Source organism: Peromyscus leucopus, chromosome 6, assembly GCF_004664715.2.
Source record: "Peromyscus leucopus breed LL Stock chromosome 6, UCI_PerLeu_2.1, whole genome shotgun sequence".
NCBI classification, from domain to species: Eukaryota; Metazoa; Chordata; class Mammalia; order Rodentia; family Cricetidae; genus Peromyscus; species Peromyscus leucopus.
This window is the reverse complement of record NC_051068.1, coordinates 90,414,080-90,436,886: the sequence shown is the minus strand read 5'-3', so window position 1 is coordinate 90,436,886 and position 22,807 is coordinate 90,414,080. Positions and strand designations below refer to the sequence as shown.

General features: G+C 39.0%; 1 protein-coding gene across 2 annotated transcripts in view; it reads left to right on the top strand.

Annotated features, from left to right (window-relative positions):
- Slc35a3 (solute carrier family 35 member A3) overlaps positions 1-21,254 on the top strand; it is a 42,344-nt gene extending 21,090 nt beyond the window's left edge. For both annotated transcript variants that reach the window (XM_028890163.2, XM_028890162.2), the window contains exons 3-8: positions 3,705-3,859; positions 3,944-4,066; positions 6,933-7,104; positions 12,521-12,639; positions 15,751-15,884; positions 17,453-21,254. In XM_028890163.2, the coding sequence (XP_028745996.1) occupies positions 3,705-3,859; positions 3,944-4,066; positions 6,933-7,104; positions 12,521-12,639; positions 15,751-15,884; positions 17,453-17,543 (794 nt within the window). In that variant the 3' untranslated portion in view covers positions 17,544-21,254. The remainder of the gene's footprint in view (positions 1-3,704; positions 3,860-3,943; positions 4,067-6,932; positions 7,105-12,520; positions 12,640-15,750; positions 15,885-17,452) is intronic.
- Positions 21,255-22,807: the final 1,553 nt, after the last annotated feature.

The window sequence follows — 22,807 nt, the reverse complement described above, 5'->3', positions numbered from 1 at the left end:
GTTTTTATGCCAATACCGAGCTGTTTTTATTACTATAGCTCTATACTAGAGCTTGAGGTCAGGGAAGGTGTTGCCTCCAGAAATTGCTTTATTGTAAAGGATTGTTTTAGCTATCCTGGGTATTTTGTTTTTTCATATGAAATTGATTATTGTTCTTCCAAGGTCCATGAAGAATTGTGTTGGGATTTTGATGGGGATTGCATTGAATCTATAGGTTGCTTTTGATAAGATTGCCACTTTTATTATGGTTCTACCTATCCATGAGCATGAGAGATTTTTCTGTTTTCTGATATCTTCGATTTCTTTCTTCAAAGACTTAAAGTTCGTGTCATACAGGTCTTTCACTTGTTTAATTAGAGTTACCCCAAGGTATTTTATATTATTTGTGGCTATTGTGAAAGGTGATATTTCTCTGATTTCTTTCTTTCTCTCTTTCTCTCTTTCTCTCTCTCTTTCTTTCTTTCTTCCTTTCTTTCTTTCTTTCTTTCTTTCTTTCTTTCTTTCTTTCTTTTTTTGAGGTTTGCATTTCTGGTTATCTGCCATTCCTTTGAACACAGTACAATCTATGCAATGCTCCAGAGAATAATTAACAATCCACATTTAACCACAGGTTTTGATACAGCAACCTCACCTTTTTTCATGAGAAAATATCTGGCTTGACTTTGCCCCCATATAGCATCATTTCTTTGAAGAGCACAGAGATCACACAAAACAAGTAATTGCCAAGTAAATGTCCTCATCAAGGGGGACACCCCTACTATAGTATGAGAAGGTTCATAGAATAAAACAAAGTAAACATAAAGTTATTGCTGGAGATACAGGAAAACCTTGATATAATAGTAAACATCTCTCATCATTATGTTGTGGTATTTGTTATCTTCTAAAACAATTAGGTTTAGCAATTATTAAAGTAGAATTTGTCAACTGTTGCATTTCTGGGAGATATAAAAAAAATTTACATCTGAGAAAAAAGGAAAAAAAATCTATTCATGTAGGATCTAAGTAACTCTGGTCCTCCATCAGCTTTGTTAGGTTGGGTTGATTACTGCATTGTTTCACACAAAGAAAAGCTTATTGAGAGTTCTTAGGACAGATATGGTATTGCTTGTATAAATGACCTCTTGTTGAGGGTCAACCTCATTCTTTTGAGTAGAATGTAGCACATCTGTAAAGTCAATACAAGGATCATTAATATATTATCTTCTACCTAATATCTTCACTTCTCTATAGTATTCTTACCTTAGTTAGGTTTTCTATTGTTGTCAAGAGACACCATGACCATGGCAACTCTTATACAGGAAAACATTTAATTGGGTGGCTTACAGTTTCAGAGGTTTAGTCCATTATCATCATGGTGGCATGGCGGTATGTAGGCAGACATGGTGCTAAAGAAGGAGCTGAGAGTTCTATATCTTGCAGGCAACAGAAAGTACACTGAGACACTAGGTTGAGCATATATGAGGTCATGTCAAAGCCCACCTCCATAGTGATACACTTCCTCCAAAAAGGCCCAATCCAACAAAGCCACACCTCCTAATAGTGCCACTCCCTTTGGGGGTCATTTTTGTTCAAACCAGTACATTCTACTCCGTGGCCTCCACAGGCTTGTAGCCATATCACAATGCAAAAATACATTCTGTCCACCTTTAAATGTCCCGATAGTCTCAACAATATTTAAAAGTCCAAAGTTCAAAGTCTCTTCTGAAATTCATACAATCTCTTAACTGTAATCCCCTATAAAATTAAAATAAAAAAACAGATAACATACTTCCTACATATAATGGCACAGGATATATGTTACCATTCCAATATGTAAAGCAGGAAGCACGGCAAGGAAATACCAGACCAAATCAAGACCAAAAACCAGCTGGGCAAACTTCAAATTCTGCATCTCCATGTCTGATGTTGAAATGCTCTTTAGATCTCCAGCTCCTTTCAGCTTTGTTGACTGCAGCACACTTCTTTCCCTTGGGCTGGCTCCACTCCCTATGAGCATCTCTCCTTGGCAGGTATCCCACAGCTCTGATATCTCTAACATCTTGGGGTCTCCAAGGCAATCCAGGCTTCTCCTTCACAGCTTCACACAATTTCCTCTCTAGGCCTCCGTAGAAACACCCATGACATATGCCTGGCCTCAGCGGCGTTCCTTGGTTGCAGAGGGAGATTCTATAAATCCTTTTTTCTATCCTTGACTCCCAAAGCCAGTATCATGTGGCTGAAGTTGCCCAGTTCTGCTGCTTGCTGGGACTGGAACATGACTCCCTTGTTCATTTAAATCTTCACCAGCTTTCTGTTTTTGATGGTTTCCTTCATTGTCTAAGCTTTGCTGTTCTGGAACTTGCTCTGCTAACCAGGCTAGCTGGCCTCAAACTCAGAGATCTCTGCCTCTTGAGTGCTAGGATTAAAGGCGTGCACAACTACAGTCCATTTCTCTGATTTCTTTCTCAGCCCATTTATCATTTGTATATAGGAGAGCTACGGATTTTTTTTTTTTTTTGAGTTAATCTTATATCCCACCACATTGCTGAAGGTGTTTGCCAGCTGTAGGAGTTCCCTGGTAGAATTTTTTGGTTACTTATGTATACTATCACATCATCTGCAAAATAGGGGAAGTTTGACTTCTTCCTTTTCAATTTGTATGTTACACACACACACACACACACACACACACACACACGGATATTTTTGTCTGCATGTATGTCTGTGCATCACATATGTGCCTGGTGTCTGCAGAGGTCAGAAGGTGACATTGCATCCCCTGGAAATGTAGTGACAGCTGGTCGTGAGCCTCAATGCAGGTACTGGGAATAGAATCCTGGTCCTCTGTAAGAGTAGCTAGTGCCCTTGACTGCTGAACCATCTCTCCAGTCCCTACATACTCAATCTTGTTATTTTCCAGAACAAAGGAGTATAAGGATAATGATATCAATATGCTACTTTGTAATATTAAACATTTGAACCATCTGTATCAAAAAGCATACTTTATACTGAAAAATATCCCAATGTAGCACATTTTCCTGTTTTTAAAGATTTAGTTTAGCCATGTGTGGTGGTTCATGCCTTTAATCCCAGCATCTGGGAGGTAGAGGCAGGTGGATCCATGAGTTTGAGGTCAGCCTGGTCTACAGAGTAAGTTTCAGGACAGCCAGGGCTTCACAGAATAATCTTGTCTCAAATAACAACAAACAAACGAAAAAACAAGAAAAACAAAAAAAGATTTATTTTAAAATTTTAATTTTAATGTGTATGTGTGTGTGTTTATCTCTGTACCTAAGTGCAGATGCTCCCAAAGGTCAGAGTGTTGGCTCCACTTGAAGCTGGAGTTACAGGTGTCTTTGAGCCATCCAGTTGGGTCCTGGGAATCAAACTCTGGCTCTCTACAAGAGCAATCTTTTCTTTTCATTGCTGAGCTGTCTCTTGAGTCCTCAGTTTTCTGTTTTTTGTTTGTTCGTTTGTTTTTTGTTTTTCGAGGCAGGGTTTCTCTCTGTAGTTTTGGTGCCTGTCCTGGATCTCGCTCTGTAGACCAGGCTGACTTTGAACTCACAGAGACCCGCCTGGCTCTGCCTCCCGAGTGCTGGGATTAAAGGTGTGTGCCACCACCGCTGGGCCTTTTTTCTGTTTTTAAAGTGAGAAAACCGAGGCCTCTAAAGGAGCTCCTGACTTCAGAGACGCTTTGACTGATTTCCCTGTTTTGTTTCTTGTAGAGTGCAGTGTGAGAACACTGAACCGAGTACTGCACGATGAGATTCTGAATAAACCCATGGAGACACTTAAGCTTGCTATTCCATCAGGGATATATACTCTTCAGAATAACCTACTCTATGTTGCACTGTCAAACCTGGATGCGGCCACTTACCAGGTACCTAAGATACGTTCCTAATTGCCCTTTTAAAAAGCAAACAAACAGAACCCCAAACTCTAATGCTGCTCTTTTCTTTTTTAGGTTACATATCAGTTGAAAATACTTACAACAGCGTTGTTTTCTGTGTCTATGCTTGGTAAAAAATTAGGTGTGTACCAGTGGCTCTCCTTGGTAATTCTGATGGCAGGAGTTGCTTTTGTACAGGTAATTATTCAAGATAAGTATGCCTTTCATTTCTATCACAGTTGGAAAAACCGACTTACTTCGTGTAGAGAATATAGTTCCATTACTTGTTCAAGCAAGTAAATGCTGACACATACTTTTTATGGCTCCCCATAAGCAAATACTGCATTGAGAATATGTGATAAAAATAAATAAACATGAATGAATTTTTCATAGTAAAGAACTGACCATTTGGGTTGTGGCATAGCGTACTGGCAGGGGGCTGGCTGCGGTCCTCAGTAGCACACAAACACACACATCGTTGTGGTTTTTAGCCCTGGATGACCTGGAGCTTCCTTTGCAGATGAGGCTGTCCTCAGACTCTGGTAACTCTCCTGACAAGCCCGCCGCAGCGGCAGCGGCTGGGAGAAGCTTCTCTGTACGGCACCCTGTGGTGGAGACTGTGGGACTGCTGTGCTGCTTAGCTCATGGCAGCTGACGGCCAGCTCCGTCTTGCAGGGGGCTGTTGGGAGACTGCAAGACCAGGAAGCCTAGTGCGGCTCCGTTTCTGTGCATTAGGAATCCTTTTTAATCTTTATCAGGTCTATGTAGATCAATGCCTGACGGTAGGCACCAGTCTGCTCTCTACTGCACCCCCAAAGCAATGCTGGAAGAATCACAGTAGCTGATTTCAAATTATGCTTTAGAGCCGTGGCAATAAAAACAGCATGGTACTGGCACAAAAACAGACTTGTAGGCTAAGGGATGAGAACAGGGGCGTCAGAAATAAATGCATGCAGCTACAGTTACTTGGTTTTTGACAAAGGTGATTAGAGCATCCATTGGAGAACAGAGCCTCTTCAGCAAATGGTGCTCAAAAGCTGTGCATATGCACCCACAGCCCAAGACAGACTGTCAGCCAGCACAGAGCTCAGTTCCCTGTGGACTGAAGACGTTAACCTAAACCTTGAACCCTTGGAGACTCTAAAAGGGAACAGGGACAGCACTTAAGAGATAGCTAGTGGCATGGACTTTTTGATAGATCCCAGTACTAGGAAACAGTAGCAAGAACTGACAAACAGGATTGCTTGAAATGTAAAGGCTGCATGACAAGGAAAACAACAGACGGAAGAGACAACCTTTGGAGGGGGAGTGGGTGTTGCTAGTTCTTCATCAGACAGGATTAGTATCCAGTTACATGAAGAACTCAAAAAACAACCAACCAGCCAACCAAAAGTCCCAAGACTACCAATAATCAGGCAAATGAACTCACCAGGTAGTTCTCAAAAGAAGAAATACAAATAGCTAATAAATGTACCTAAAATGTTCAGCATCTTTTTATGTTTTGTTGTTTTGTTTTGAGACAGGGTTTCTCTGTGTATCCTTGGCTGTTCTGGAATTGTTCTCTAGACCAGGCTGGCCTCGAACTCAAAGAGATCCACCTGTCTCTGCCTGAGTGCTGGGATTAAAGGCATGCACTGCCACCACCCAGCTATGTTCAGCATCTTTAGCTGTTAGGAAAATGTAAATCAAAACTACACTGAGATTCCACTTCACCCTAATCAGAATGGCTATTATCAGGAAAATAAACAACAAATGTTGGTGGGGCTGGTGGGGAAATCAATCTTTATACACCTCTGGTTGGAAAATAACTGAAAGCAGCCAATTGGAAAATAGTACAGAGATTCCTCCATGGGAAGATTCTAATTGTGTGTGTGTGTGTGTGTGTGTGTGTGTGTGTGTGTGTGTGTGTGTGAGGGGGAGGGGGGGGGGGGGGGAGGAGGATGTGTGGGCCCATGCATGTCACAGAGCACATGTGGAGGTCAAAGGACAACTTTATGGAGTCAGTTCTCTCCTTCCACCTTTCTGTAGGGTACAGAGATTGAGCTGGGGTTGTCGGGCATACGTAATGAGCAGATTCTCCACCAAGCCATCTTGCTCAGTTAGTAAGAATACTATGATCCAGCTATACCATTTCAAAGTAGATGCTTGAACACATTTCAGAAATATTAATATTTTTGCAAGATTGTTCACAGTAGTTATGGAATCAGGGTAGATGCCCATCAGTGTGTGAATGGGTAATGTAAATGTGGTATATATACACAATGGAGTTTTATTTATCCATAAAGAAGGAAATTATATCATTTATAGAAAAATGTACAGCTGGAGATCATTATGTCAAGCAAATTAGAGTAGACTCAAACAAATAATATAATTTTGAATTTGAAAAATGTAGATTAAGGGTTGTGCCTGGTGGTGTATACCTTCAATCCCAGTAATAGGGAGACAGAGGCAGAGGCAAGTGGATCCCTGAGTTTGAGGCCAGGATTGTCTACAGAGTGAGTTCTAGTACACTCAGGGGATACAGAGAGAAACCCAGTCTTAAAATAGAGAGAAAGAGAGAGAGAGAGGGAGGAGAGGAGGGAGAGAGAGAGAGAGAGAGAGAGAGAGAGAGAGAGAGAGAGAGGAGAAATCTAGATTTAAAAAATGATATGAAAATAGGCAGGGGCTAGTTTGAAGAAGAAGGGGACCAGTGGGGACACCCAGACAATGGGTAACAGCAGTTCAAAGTTGTCAGTTGATACACCATGGTCAGTAGTATCCAGATCATTTGGGGACCCTGCCTGGAAGGTGGATGTTACAGTCATTCCTTCTGATGGACGGTATCTTCCTGCAGTGTTGTGTTTCTCTTCCCACCAGCTTCTCTCGGAGCAGGGCTCGATGTGGCTTAACTTCTTCCATTTGTATGTGCGTTTGCTGGGCCAGCACCGCGGTGTGCTTGTGGAGGTCAGGGGACAACTTGTTGGTTCTCTCTAGCCACCATGTGGTTGTCAGTCTTGGCAGCAAATGTCCCTACCCCCTGAATCGTGTCACTGCCCTCCTCAGTGCTGTTTTTATTTTTACTCAGTGGCCTTCGGATTCTCAAGCGCTGGATTCTAAGGAACTTTCAGCCGGCTCACAGTTTGTAGGCCTCATGGCAGTTCTCACAGCCTGTTTTTCAAGTGGCTTTGCTGGAGTTTATTTTGAGAAAATCTTAAAAGAAACAAAACAATCAGTGTGGATAAGAAACATTCAACTTGGTAAGTTTTAAAGGCTTTCTAATATGCATTTTTTCCGTTTACTTTACATGTGGACCACAGTTTCCCTCCCTCCTCTCCTCCTGTGCCCTATTTACCCCCGCATCCACTCTTCATCTCAGTTCAGAAAGGGGCAGGCCTCCCAGGGCGTCAACAAAGTATGGCCCATGAAGTGGAGGCAGGACCAGCTCCTCCCCTGTTGTTTTGTCTTATTTACCGTGTCCTTTGCCTTACAGAAGCTTCTCAGTTTCAGGAGGTCCCGTTTAGTAATTGTTGCTCTCAGTGTCTGTGCTACTGGTGTTATTCTAATACATACTTCTAAATAACTACACCAGTCATGTCTGGTTCTGCTCTCCTAACCGGAGTTACAGTATTTAGCTGACTGCCCACACCTCTAACCCCAGCACTCAGGAGACTGAGGCAGTGTCAGCATGAGTTTGAAACCAACCAGGCCACATAAGGAGACCCTGTCTTAAAAAGAAACCGGACAACGACTTAAGTTCTTACATTTGTATATTTCTGTAAGTCTTGAAGTGCCTAGGCCTTAAATGTAAATGTGCTGCTGATACAAAGACCTGGTAATGATCTTGCCCTTAGAAAGTTATATTTGAAATGAATGCCTTGCCTCATGGTATGGAAAAGTAAGTTGATGATCTGAGAGTGTAGCTTGCTCCTGCCCTCAATTATGGAGTTTTAGTGTGTTTGTCCTTATTGCCTCTTCCTTTGTGAAGATGCTACAAATAACTTACACATTTTACTCCTAAAATGGAAGGAGTTGGAAATGAAGCAATTTTCATCTCTTTTAAAGTCATAACATGATGTTTTATTTCAGTGTAATGTTTTGGCTTTTTACTGTACCCTTTTCCTGATTGATGGTAAACAGCTTAGAAAGGAAAAAAAGCAACCAGCCAACCAAACAAAAAACCTCCTTTATGGTAGTATTCCCTTTGAACAAATACTTAAATTATTTACAGCACTGTTATTAAGTTCTTGAGTAAGGATTTGGACATTAATTATTATCCTGGCTTATATCTTAGATAGTGCTACATATAAAATTGTGTATGTAAGAGTGGCTTATTTGTAAATCAGAATGTTCTGTTGTATTTCTTTTTCCTTGGGACTTTGGCATTTTTCCCCAAACACCCAAAGATGTTTTTCCCCCCACAGTTGACATCAACTTAACAGATATACCATGTCTCTCTTGATCATCAGACATATGGACCTCTCTAGGTCCTACACAGTAAGTTGTTCTTTTTAATGGCCTAGTCTTACGTGTCAACACTTCCAAGTTTGATTAAAGTCCACAAATCCAACTGTTTTCAAGTAAATACAGTAACAAAAACCCAAAACTTAGCCGGGCGGTGGTGGCGCACGCCTTTAATTCCAGCACTCGGGACACAGAACCAGGCGGATCTCTGTGAGTTCGAGGCTAGCCTGGTCTCCAAAGCGAGTTCCAGGAAAGGCGCAAAGCTACACCGAGAAACCCTGTCTCGGAAAAAAAAAACCAAAAAACCCAAAACTTGATTTTGTCACATTTTCTACAAAATTTGTAGAAAGCTGTCTTTCTTATGAGAACATATTGAAATATTGTTGTAAATATGAGAAATATTGAATGTAAATATTTTAAAGCAAAATTTAATTGTTCTTCTTGTCCAGAAGACACATTCTCAGGTTTGAAAATATCAAGCAGTTTGATTTGCCATTTCCTAAAGAGTGCATCTGTAGCAGAGTGGTTAAAAACCTTGGTTCTCAGGGTGTACTGCTCAAATCTTGAGTTCATCAATTTTCATCCATGTGACCACCAAAAAGTTACTCAACTTTTTGTGCTTCACTTTCCTCATCTATAAAATGTAGTTCTTAGTTTTTGTACCTACCTCATATGTTTCTATGAGGAGTAAATCGGAGAATTCATGTATTGAGAATGAAGTACCTTATGTATGTAGTAAGCTATTCATATATATCTGCAAAAAGAAAAGAAGAAATAGTCACGATCTCTGTTAGTTGCCTAAAAGTTTGTTGAATTATGTGATGAAAGTGGAAGACAAGTCAGAAATCATAGTTCGAAGGTGTTTTTTGATATCTTATTTTTTGGTTTGGTATGATAGTACAATACTCATGAAAAAAAATGGTAAGCTAGCCAGGTGATGGTGGCGCACGCCTTTAATCCCAGTACTCGGGAGGCAGAGGCAGGCGGATCTCTGAGTTCGAGGCCAGCCTGGGCTACAGAGCGAGATCCAGGAAAGGAGCAAAACTACATAGAGAAACCCTGTCTTGAAAAACCAAAAAAAAAAAAAAAAAAAAAAAAAAAGAAAGAAAGAAAGGAAAAGAAAAAGAAAAAATGGTAAGCTAAAGTGAGTTTAGAAAGAATCTTTATAAGTTATAAACAATTTAGGATCATAAAATAAAAATTTGAAACTGTAATATTTCAATATGAAAGACTACAAGTGTCATCCAGTGAGAAGAAAACAAAAATCTTCGTACCTGTGCCTGCTAAGAGAAAATATTGCTAGAACCTTCTTGGATCTCAATTTGGTAATGCCTACCAGACACACACGCACGCACACACGCACGCACGCATGCACGCACGCTTTGAAATAATAAATGCTTTGAAACAGTAATTCCATGTTTGAGTAAGAATTTATCCTATAGAAAAAAACATAGATGCCACTGCTATTACTTTTAGCATTGGTTACAGATGTAAAAACCAAACAAACATAGAAAATAAGACTGATTGAATGAATTATTGTTTTGATTAGATAGTATAATTAAGGTTGTGTTTCAGAAGATAGAAAATGTGAAATAAAAGAAGATCCAGAGCCACACTTCCTGAATTCAACTATTGAGTCTATTCCATATGTGAACTTGGGGAAGTTCTCTAATCAATAAAAATGAGCTTGCAAGTATCTACTTGAGAGGCTTGTGGTATGTTTGTGTCCATAAAGCATTTGGAACGGCAAGTGTCACATACATATGTGATAATAGCCTTTAGACAGTGGACTGTCCGACCCTGTTAGAATATAGTAAGTCTGTTTATATATACGGACATAATACCTGTCCTTGTGTGTGTCAGATAGCTTTCCGTCATTAACCAACATCCAAGAGAGGTCAGTGTATAAAGCGATCAAGTTTGCTTTGTCTTAAAATTTGGGGCTTTCTAGCTGATGGTCCATTGACTTTGGGTCTGTAGCAAGGCAGGACAGTGTATCAGGATGTGCAAAGCAGAGGAAACGATATATTTCATAATTGTCCAAGAAACAAAGATAGAGAGAGGGGATGAGACTAGGGACCCACAACCTGACCATGGGCATGCTCCATGACCTAAGATCTCACACTTAATAGTGCTGAAGAGAGAGAACCGTTCTTTAACGCTTGGGGGTTTTAGAAGGCATTTGAGCTCCAGCAAGTACTAAATATATGTTTTAGTAATTGCCAAATGTTAATTTTGTAAATTAAATTTTAAAATATATGCCTTCGGGCATATTTTTAAAGTCACATGCCATGGTTAATTTCATAGTCACAGTGAGACACATTAAAAGGTTAGAGCTTGTACAAATGCACTTTTCATGTTCTTCACACTCTACCTAGCTGTGGTTTTGTTTAAAAACTATCCTCTGTACCCTCTTGTAAAGCTGTACCGTAAGATATGTGGTCCTTGTAGGTTCCTATAGGCCAACAGCACTCCAGGAAATCTTAGCTCAGGGTCTGGAATGAAATTTAGCAGTGAATTTCACCAAGCCAATTTTCTTTATCAGTGAGACTTCATTAGTAAATACAGAATCTGATGCTGGGTTTGACCAGTTTTTAGCTGGAAGTTTTAGTTAACAAGTATTGTACTTTAAAAATATCTTTTGGGCGGTGGTGGCGCACACCTTTAATCCCAGCACTCAGGAGGCAGAGCCAGGCGGATCTCTGTGAGTTCAAGGCCAGCCTGGGCTACCAAGTGAGTCCCAGGAAAGGCGCAAAGCTACACAGAGAAACCCTGTCTCGAAAAAACAAACAAACAAACAAAAAATCTTTTAAATAAGTTTATTATTTGAAAAATAGTTCCAAATAACATCACACATGGAAAGTAATCAGGCCAAAGTCTATACAACTCAGTGAACTTATGTACAGTTAGAGTAGAGTAGGCATTTGGAACAGAAGCTGTGGTGCTTTGCATTGGATTTTACACTTTTACTATCAAATATATGTATTTCTTAATCTATATAATTTACTTTTATTTTGTGTTCACTGGTGTTTTGCCTACATGTATATCTCTTTGAGGATGTCAGAAGCCCTGGAACTGGAGTTACAGACAGTTGTGAACTGCCCTGTGGGTGTTGGGAATTAGATCCAGGTCTTCTGAAAGAGCAGATAGTGCTCTCAATCACTGAGCCATCTTTCAAGTGTATATATACATACATACATACATATATATTTTTTGGTTTTTCGAGACAGGGTTTCTCTGTGTAGCTTTGCACCTTTCCTGGAGCTCACTTGGTAGCCCAGGCTGGCCTGGAACTCACAGAGATCCGCCTGCCTCTGCCTCCCGAGTGCTGGGATTAAAGGCGTGCGCCACCAAAACCGGGCTAAGTATATTTTTATGTATGTATCCACTACCAAAACAAAACAAACAAACAAAAATCCATGACTAAGTTAGAAGTAGAAAAATATTTAGCTTTATGTCCTCTTTCATAACTAGTTTTCATTGCCTGCATTCATTGAAACTTGTGAATACAAAAGAAATTCTGAGTCTTATATATGAGCTTTCATATATGTAATTATGAATGTAACTCATAAAATGTGGTCATAGCAATAGGAAAATTCAAGGTACAATGGAATGCTAAAGGCAGGCATTTTATAAATACTTGAATGAATCAGTAGTCTAATCCTGTAATATAAATATTATTGTACTGTTTGAAGGTTGTTAAATTATTTTTTAAATTAGTCTTATATATTTGTTTTGTAGGTATCATATAGTAATATGCATACTTTTGTTGCTTATATATAAATCAAGTGAATTTTTTTTTCTTTTGGTTTTCTGAGACAGGGTTTTCTGTGTGGCTCTGGCTGTTCTGGAACTAGCTCTATAAAGCAGGCTGGCCTTGAAGTCACAAACATCTGCCTGCCTCTGCCTCCTGAGTTTTGGGATTAAAGGCATGTGCTACCACCACCCAGCTGAGTGAAATATTTTTTAAGTATGAAGATTTTGTAAAAAGAAGTTTAAGTTGTGTAGGGTGGTATGGCCTGTAGCCCCAGTACTTGGGAGTCTGAGGCAAGAGGACCAAGAGTTCCAGCCCAGCTTGTGCTACATGCTGAGTTAGTCTCCGGTGTAAACCAGGACCCTGCCAATTGGAGCAGGGGGAGGAGACAGGATTGTCAACAGAAAAATATTTCTCCAGAAAAACTGCCCTCTGACCTATGTTTTACTTTCTCTTAGGTTTCTTTGGGAGTATATTTGGATTAATGGGTGTATACATTTATGATGGAGAATTGGTATCAAAGAATGGATTTTTTCAGGGATATAGTCAACTGACATGGATAGTCGTTATTCTGCAGGTAAAGCATTTAAGTCTTCTATTAATGCTACTGAGTATTGCTTCTGTACGGAGAATTAAAGTACTGGGTACTGGTGTGCCGGTGTTTAAGGGGCAGGGTCCTTCTTGTTCTCATCATATTTACTTTATTCAGGGAAGTTAAAATACAACTGTTCTTAATGCCCTAATGAAAACTGATTTTGGAAAAGGGTCATGAATAAAAACTCCATTGTATTTAAGTTCAGTGCCATGAAAATGTGTTTTATTATTGTTGTTGATGTTACTTTTAGGTTTATTTACTTTTATGTGAATCAGTGTTTTGTCTGCATGTATGTATGTTAACCAGTTATGTGCGTGGTGCCCATGTTAGTTAGAAGAAGGGTCAGATCCCCTGGAACTGGAGTTACAGATGGTTGTGTGCCACAAAAGTGAGTGCGTGTTGGTAACCAAACCCAGGTCCTCCGGAAGAGCAGCCAGTGCTCTTAGTCACTGAATCATCTTTCAAGCTCCATGAAAATGTTAAGTTTAAGAATTAAATAGTGGTGCGCACCTTTTCATCCCAGCACTCAGATGGCAGAGGCAGGCGAATCTCTTGAGTTCAAGGTCAGCCTGGTCTACATGGCAAACTCCAGGAAGGCCAGGTTTACATAGAAAACCTGTCTCAAAAAAAAAAAAAAAAAAAAAAAAAGTCAAAACTAAGAGTAAATACAACTTTCAAATTTTCTGCTGCAATTATTGCATAGAAAAGCTGTGGTCAGCCCTTAAAAGAGCCGCTTGAGATAATTATGCAAGTTTATAAGTTTCATTTCATATTTACATGTTAGAACGTTTCTGTCAAATTTCTTCAGTGTGAATATGGCTTGAATTGTTTAAGAGTTGAATAATTTCATCTCCAGAAGTACATCTTGACATTCTGAACATATGAAAATGAGGTATGAGCCCAGGGCTTCATACCTGATCAGTGCCTACTTTCCTAGAGGCATTTGAAGCCATAGGACCTGGAAGGTAGGGAAGTGTCCAAAGATAGTGGTTCTTCAAAAGTAGGAAGCAGGGCCGGAGCGGGGGGTGCCCATCGATAATCCTAGCACTTGAGAAGGCAGAGGCAGGCGGATCTCTATGAGTTCGAGGCCAGCCTGGTCTAGAATTCCAGGACAGCCAGGGCTACACAGAGAAACCCGGTCTCCAAAAAAATAAATAAATAAAAAAGTAGGAAGGATATTTCCATTTTTATAAAAGGAGGAAAGGACACAGAGGAAAAATTTAGAGAAAATTTAAAGTGGAGGTATAGTAAACATAGAGAACTTATATACTTATATGTAATATATTTTATCCAGTTATGAGGAAGCTGTCCTTCAAGAAAGGGCTAAAAGATAAGAGAAAAAAAATTTTTTTAAATATATTTAGCTTTGTGTTTTGAGACAAGGTCTCTCTACATAGCTCTGGCTGGAACTAACTATGCAGACAAGGCTAGCCTCAGTCACAGAGATCTGTTTGCCTCTGCCTTTCTGACCGTTGGAGCCTATCCAAGTGCAACAGTTAAAAAAAGGTGATGTAACTGATATGAAGGATCTAACAGGGAATAAATAGATGAATAACAGTATTTCCCCAAAATATCAGTTCAAACATAATTTATAGTAAGCCCAGTGGCATAACTCATGACTTTTTATGAATTGGACTTCCATCATTCAAGAAAGGCAGTTAGAGTGCCTGATTTGGACAGATATGGAGAGTCTGGTAGGAGACAAACCCAAGCCAGACAGATTGAGTGTCCATTATCTGTTTGAGAACTGTTTTGGATTTTCATTAAGGGTGGGAGATTTGGGACTTTTGCATACACATAATGAGATATCTGGTGACTGTGACTCGAGTCTAAACAAACTTTTGTTTTATGTATGTACATTCACATAGCCTGGAAGTAAAATTAGTGCAGTTTAGAATGCACCTGCCTTGTGTGACTAACTCATCAAATGAGGCAGGTGGACTTTTCCATCTGTGCTTCATGTCAGTGCTCAAAGAAGTGTTGGGTTTGGGAGCATTTTGGATTTTTGCAAGATTTTGGATTTTTGTATAGTAAAGTCCGGTGAGTTGCTTGGGTTGAGCCCAGGGCCCTCATACATACTAGGCAAGTACTTTGCTACTGAGCTACCCATCACTCTTACATTTTGTTTTTGGTTTTTTTTTTAAGTTATTTAATTTTATGTGTATGTGTGTGCACCGTGTACATGCAATGCCTGCGGAGGTCAGAAGAGGCATCAGAACCCCTGGAACTGGAGTTACAGGTGGTTACAGGTGCGTTGCCTGACATGGGTGCTGGGAACTAAACTTAAGTCTTCTACACGAGCAGCAAGCACCCTTAACAACTCAGGCACCTCTCCAGCTTTCCCCATCTCCCGTTTGTAGGTAACCACAGTCTAGAATTTGAGAAGGATTTGGTAGAAAGTTCTTTATAAGCTGTGGGGATAGCTCAGTGATTGAGAACTTACCTATGATGTGATAAGTTTGGGGTTCAATCTCCAGTACTGCAAAAAACTAAACCAAACCAAACACCCTGACAACCATAAGAGGTAGATTAGAATGGAGAGAAGCTGGGCAATGGTGGCACACGCCTTTAATCCTAGCACTTGGGAGGGAGAGGCAGGCGAATCTCTGTGAGTTCGAGGCCAACCTGGGCTACAGAGTGAGATTCAAGACAGCCAGGACTGATTTACAGAGAAACCCTGTCTCGAAAAACAAAACAAAACAAAAATAGAATGGAGAGAAAATTAAAGAAGGCAAAGTGAGAAGACTGTTGGAAAGGTTGTAAAAAAGGTTTTTTTTTTTTTTATTCAGAGTTAAACCTTGTATGCATTTGTCCTTCAGCTGTCCAAACAACAAGTGTTTAATTGTTGAATTTGGTGAAAATAGACTTTTTTGTAATCTGATCAGATTTGGTTACAGCAAACTTTAGATTGCTTTGATGATTATGTTGAGGGCTAGGAAATAAAACTGGAAGTCTGTTGTTTTTATGTTCATATGAGTCATTTGCTAGGATATAATTACATAGAACAAACCTTAAAGCTTCCCTGAGAGGTGAAATTGTTTTGAAAAGCCGTTTCATGTTCATTTAAAAATTGCTCTCTTAAAACTTTTACAGGCACTTGGAGGCCTTGTAATAGCTGCTGTCATTAAGTATGCAGATAATATTTTAAAAGGATTTGCGACCTCCTTATCCATAATATTGTCAACAATTATATCCTATTTTTGGTTGCAAGATTTTGTGCCAACCAGGTAAATATTTCTTTTTATTTCTTTTTTCCCATTCTTGCTTTTTCCTGTATGTCTTATTTTGTTGTTCGTATTACTATGATTATGTGTAGGTTTGCTTATTCATTTTCCAAAAGTTTATTAAATGGCCACCCTGTGCCTGCAATCACTCTGTTGGATTCCGGAAAAAAGAAGCATATGAATGAAACAGTTATGTTTAAGAAAGTCACAGTGACTAGAAAACCAGACACAAGATAAGTTATAACATGAGGGTCAATGGAAGTATATGCAGTCCTTATTAAAGAGGCGCTCAAATCATTGAAATAATCATAGTATGATAGCTTTTCTGTTTGTAATCAATGAAGAATACATAACTGAGCAGAGTAACAAATATGCAAATAATGTATCAATTAATCACAGTGTGATAAGCATTAGAATAGCTCACTCTAGCGGAGTGAATCTTGGACAGTAGACCCAAAACATTGTCAATAAACACTTGTTCATAGAAAGGGAATTGTGGCTGAGGACTAGTGTCTACCATGACAATGTCATAGAAAAGTACATGGAGTCAAGGGCCCACATTTATACAATGGATGGGGCCGGGCGGTGGTGATGCAGGCCTTTAATCCCAGCACTTGGGAGTCAGAGGCAGGCAGATCTCTGTGAGTTCGAGGTCAGCCTGGTCTACAGAGCAAGTTCCAGAATAGCCAGGGCTACACAGAGAAACCTTGTCTCAAAAAGCCAAACAAACAAACAAAAAGGGATGGATGGAAGGGAAGTGTGGAGGATGATGTTGGATGGACTGCACTGGCATGTCTTTAACATGAAATCCAATAGGAGCTTTGAGGCCATCTTACCTACACAGTGAAGTCCTATAACAAGTAAAGCAAAGCCAAGCCTCCATTTTTATAGGCAGGGAAAAGACTGGTGATTCCTGTCCTTTTCGATTTTTATTTTTTAGGTTGAGGGTAATGACTTTGAACCATTAATAGAAATTTTAAAGCCAAAACTAATTCATGCCTCTGGCAGCGTTTAAAAAGTGTGTATATAACAAGTTAAGATGGCTAGTCTGGCTTATGTCCAGTTTTTATGAAGTAGATTGTACCTCTCCATACATTGAAGCAAGAGGAAAACTTGTGGTCTGATTCCCTTCTGTGAAACATCCTGTAAACATTGGTCCTGAGCGTTGGTTATTATTGCTTTGGATTTTGGACTAAATTCACCTAAGTTTAGCATAAAAGAATGAACTTTTCCTTCTCCGTTTTGCATGTTTGGAAGCTTCAGGCATTTTACTACTGAATGAATCTCACAGAGAGTGCACGTTTAGGTGAGGTAGAGCACTGAAGACATGCAGTAGATGAGGGTGCCAGCTCAACCTGTGTCTCCCTGCATCCTGCCTCCTGCCTACACCCCTTTCCCCAAAGGCACCAAGTACTTAGCCAAGCGCCTGGAGCATAGAACGTACTCAGCGTTTATTACTGTTATGGGAATGTTCTTTCCCAGATTGCAATTGTTTTTATATTACATATATAGAAAGAACTTAATTTGCTTTTAATCTGACTTTTCTTTTTCTTTTTCTCCATCCTATTTAGTGTCTTTTTCCTTGGAGCCATTCTTGTAATAGCAGCTACTTTCTTGTACGGTTATGATCCCAAACCTGCAGGAAATCCCACGAAAGCATAGTGCTATCTTTAACTGGTTTTTCACGATGGTGCCCTAGGAAGCTCAACAGAATTAATCTTGCACAGAGGACTTCTGCAGATTCTGTGAAGATATCATCATGCTAAATCTGATCATACTGTTCAAATGGTTTGAAAATGTGTACACGTCAGGATGAAACGTATATCATCTGGAAACCCAAACTTGGAAGTGTGTCCAGGGAGTAGCATTAGAGGGCTATGGGGAGGAGGCCTGAAGTCTGAGCTCATAATGACTTCACCCTTTTGGTTGCTGCAGAACTGTCCAGTGCAGCCTTTGCAAGAGCACACAAATGCAAATACCAATGTTTGCAAGGTAGATCTACTTCCTCTTATCACATGTTCTCAGTCTTACTCTTTCTGCACAGATATATCAGATTACATGAACTATTCAAAGTTGGAAAATTATAATTGCCTATAAAGCTGTGAACAAGCAAATATAATTTAAAACCATTTTCATGTATCTGGGATTTTTATATTCATACAGAAGATTGCTAAGCAAAGGATTGCTAAATGTTACTTGTTCAATTACATAAAACTTGATGAAGTAATAGTCTGAGTTTGATTCATATTTAACTTTAGTGTAGAGAGATTCCATTTCTCTGTATATCTTTAGACAATTTACTGCTTTGAGTCAGCTGAATGCAGTTTGCTTCGTCACATGCTAGAGGAGCCGGGGACTTTGACAATGAGGATGTTTTGCCATCATTTATCAGCTGTATTTATTTTCCATAAAGAAGAGAAATTATTATTACCTTAAATTGAATTTGTGTGTGTTGCCATTAAAACTTTTTTAATGATTTAAAGGGATTAAGTACTCATTTAATAATTGAAAATAAAAGAGTGATTACTGTCCAGTCTCCATGTGGAGACATCTGAACTATGAAGCATATATTGTATATAGTTTTGAAATGGAGAATTTTCCTTTTATTCTGCAGTAGGAATTTCTGAAACTGTTGACAGAAGCAACAATTGAAAAAACTGTATTAGTCATATCAGTGGACCAAGAACAAGCTGACTTTCTTACAGACATTCCCTACTGTCATATTATTGCTTTTTTTTTAAAAAGGCAGGACTTCCTTATGTAGACCAGGCTGGCCTCCAGCTCACAGAGATCTACCAGACTCTGCCTCCTGAGTGCTGGGATTAAGGGTATGGATCACCCTGCCCAGCTCACTACATTATTTTAAGTGGTACTCTAATTTAAATTCAAAGGCTGTTTAGAAGTTTTTAGGTCTTAAAAGCCCATTATCGTTAGGAATACTCTGATCATGTGTCTGGAAGAGGTGGTGGCATTCTGATTTCCCTTTCTATGTCCTCATGAGTGCTGCTGGGAAGGAGCAACCATTTGCTTTAAAATAGTAAATTTTGTCTCTTTTTAACACTGGAGTTGAGGATATCAATTATGAGTTATTTAATAAGCTGATTCAAAAGAGAGAATATATTAGAAATAGTAAAACGAAGTGAGAGGCAAAAATACATTCTATATTTGGAATATAATTTATTTAATTATTGACTATATGCAGAATTACCTATTGAATATAAGATATATTTTACTTTATTTTTTCATTTATCTTGTATATATTTTAAAAGTTTGTTCTAATAGATACAAACCTATAAGAAGATGACTATTTTTTATGTAGTTCTAATAGATTTCGTTAATGGAGTTTTGTTAAATGGTACTCAAAAGTACTGTTATTAAGAACTGTAAGGTACCCTTGGCTAACTTGGACTGGCTGTTTGATCTTGTTAATGCACATGTACTCTTAACAGTGTACATGCCTAACCAGTTCCCTTCAGAGTTTCAAAGTACTGAAAATTAAAGAGTGTTTAAAGTCATTGACAGAGCGATGCCAGGTTTTCTGAATGCCAGGTTTGTGGTTTTTCAGTGATTGAATAACTTATAGAGATTGAATGACTCCATTTTGAGCAAAGTGTATGGCCACCACAGCATTCAAGCTATGTCCTAGGACCTATGATTAAGTGCAACCTGGATCTTGCAAATGTTCAAAATTTATGAATACAGATTCATGTTCAGCTCACATTGAAGCATTTTTTGTGTAACTGTGCTACTACAGTGTGAATTCACAATTAATGGTTACTTAAATCTAGTCTATCCCTGTCTTAACCCTACAGAAATTTATATTAGGTATCATTTATATTTTTATTTTCTAGTCAGTTCAAAATGTTATTGGGCTGAATGTATAGTTTAAAAATTTATAAGGAAATAATCACATTTGGGGGAAAATGGGCTTGTAGCCTACATTGTGTCGTATATTGATTCAGTATATATTGATACTGAAACTTTGTGTTACATGGTTTGTTTTGATAATGTTCAAATTGTGGCTGTGTCATGCTTTTCTAGTAACTTTTGGATTATTTAAATTTTGTGCTTTTAGAGTGTACTTGTTGTTTCTCTTTTCACTGATATGGAATGTGTGAATTCATGGAGGAAGAGTCCCAGCTGAGAGCCGCATTAAGGTTAGGCACTGCACTAAAGTTGGCCGAGAGCTGGCTGCAACAGCAGGCCTCAGGGCAGCAGCATAGCAGCTCTTTCCCGAGGGGTTTCCAAGCTGTAAGTTGCTTTTATAATTGGAATATATAGTTGAAAAATGCAGAATTCAGTGTTTACATCAGTTTCTATGGAATGCCACAGAATTTCATGTAAAGAAAAGGCAGTTTGATATTTAAACCAGAGTTTATTAAGAAATTCCAAGAGGAAATTGACATTTTGCTCTGAACACTTAAGTAGAATGCTGACTATTCTTACAAATCAAGCTAGTAGACTTTAAATGTCATTATACAATCATTTGACTGAGGTGTTTTGTTCTGTTTTCATTTCTTTTTGAGGCAGGGTCTTACTCGGCGGCCCTGGCTGGCCTGGAACTTGCTGTGCAGAGCAGGCTGGCCTTGAATTGACCAAGATCTGCCTGCCTCTGCCTTCCCAGTCCTGGGCTTGAACGTGTGTGCTATCACTCCCATTTGAGTTTTGTTTGTAAAGAAAGCTCTGGCAGCATTCATTCTGCTTAAACCTTCATTGTAGAAAGATTTGATTTGTATAAATGCATCTTTCATGGAATTTAGAAAAAGTATTTATGTTATATTGAATCTCCAAGATATTTAAAGTAGTTATAGGGCCAAAGAATATGCACCTTTACCACAATCTGGTCCTATGTGCCTTGCTTTACCAAATAAATACCTGACTTTTGTGGAGAATATTTCTGTAATTTACAACTTTAAACACATACTTGAAATTGGGAATTTTTTTTTTTTTTTAAAGAATAACTGAGTAACTACAATTCTAGCTTTTGGTTGTTTTGACATTTGCTCTTTAAATCTATCATCTAGCAAACGGATACTAAGTATTCTATCAAAGTATCTACAACTAGCACTTGTTTAAGTAACTTGTGACACCTGCACCATGATTCAGTTTGGAGACTTTAACAACTGTATATAAATGTCTGTTTGTTGTTTCCTTTCTTGTAAGACATAATTTGTTGTGATTTAAAACAATATTTTAAAAATGATTTTGACCCTAAATTGATCTATGTCTGTACTTCAATTTACATAAAGTGATTCTTTGGGGTTTGGGAATGTGATTTGTATGTTTAAATTTGTATGAATATAATTCAAAGGAATGTATAAACTGGTCTTTTATTAAGTGATTTTTTATATGATAAATTCCTCATGTCAGTTTTTTTGGTATCCATTATTACCTATATTTAATAGATAAGGGAAATAGATTATTTTCATAAATAACTATATATATTTTTTCCTATATTTCTGCTTTTCCTTTTTACCTGTGTCTGATTTAATCTGTGGATTAGTTTCCTATTTTTATATTTCAGGAATGAATTGCTCATTTTTATCTCTCGGTAACTTTGTATCACATGTAATTTTGCTCCCTTTTCTTTGTTTTAGCCAGAGTGGTTAGAATTTCTCTGCCTATATAGTAGATCACAGCCCAAAAGGATTTTGTTTGGAATAAAATGCTTCTTTGCTGCTGGCCAGGTTCAGTAGTTACTCAGGACCTTTCCTTCCCTGCCTGAGTGTAATTGCTTCTCTTGTGACATGCACCCACATTTATCTTCACTTCTACCCTGATGTAGCCACACATGGAATACTCGAAGAGCCCAGAAAGGGTAACATCTCAGTAGTTTACAAACAAAGGTATTTTTGCTAAGTTCTCATGAAGAGCACTAACTGAAACTCCAGTGTTATTTTCTGTGTTAGAGTGTTTCTTTTGAGACTGGAGAAATAGCTCAATGGTTAAGAGCACTTACTGCTGTCCCGGAGGACCTACATTTCGTTCCCAGCACTCACATTAGGAGGCCCTTGGCCATCTGTAACTCCAGCTCTAGGGGATCTGAGACTTCTGTTCTCCACCAGCTCTTGTATTCGTGTGTCTATATATACTCACACGCGCGCGCAATTTAAAATCCTGAAAGCCAGGCATGGTGACACATGCCTTTATTCCCAGGACTTGGGAGGAGGCAGAAACAGATGAATCTGAGTTTGAGGCCAGCCTGGTCTACATAGTGAGGTCTGTCTCAAATGAATAAGTAAAGAAAAAAATAAAGGAAGAAATGAAAAGTTTGCCAGGCATGGTGGCATGCAGAAGCAGGCAGTTCTCTTGGGTTTGAGACATGCTGGTCCACATAAGGAGTTATAGCACAGCCATGGCTATGTACTGAGACTCTGTCCAAAAAACAGTCTTGAAAAAGGAATGCCTCTTTTGCTGGAAGCACATCCCAAGCTGGATGTGTTGGTGCAGCCCTGTAATCCAAGCACTCGGGAGGCTGAGGCAGTAGACTTCTTGGGGTCTGTGGGCTCCAAGTGAGTCTGAAGGTCAGCCTGCATCTCACAGTGGACCCGCCTCATCCCCCTCCCTGCTTCTTTCTCTTTTTTCTCCTCCTCCCTCCTTTCCTTTCTACTTTGTTTTGATTTGTATCTTTCAGAGTTTCATTTCCCATTTATTTATGCTATTGGTCTCCATTCTCCTTGTCGGTTAATTTGACTGTATGAAATATTTTGGTTAGATGTGACATCTGTCACTCCAGTAGCTTTAGTCCTGTTGTGATGGACTGTGCTAGTGTAGATGTGACAGTTTCATGGGCTGTACCTGTCAACTCACAAAGATAGTATTGTTAACTCCTTTAGTATTGAGACAGTATCTCATGTCTAGCTTGGGTTGTCTTATAGTTATGTAGTAGCAAAGGCTGACTTTAAACGTTTCCTGCTGCCATGGCC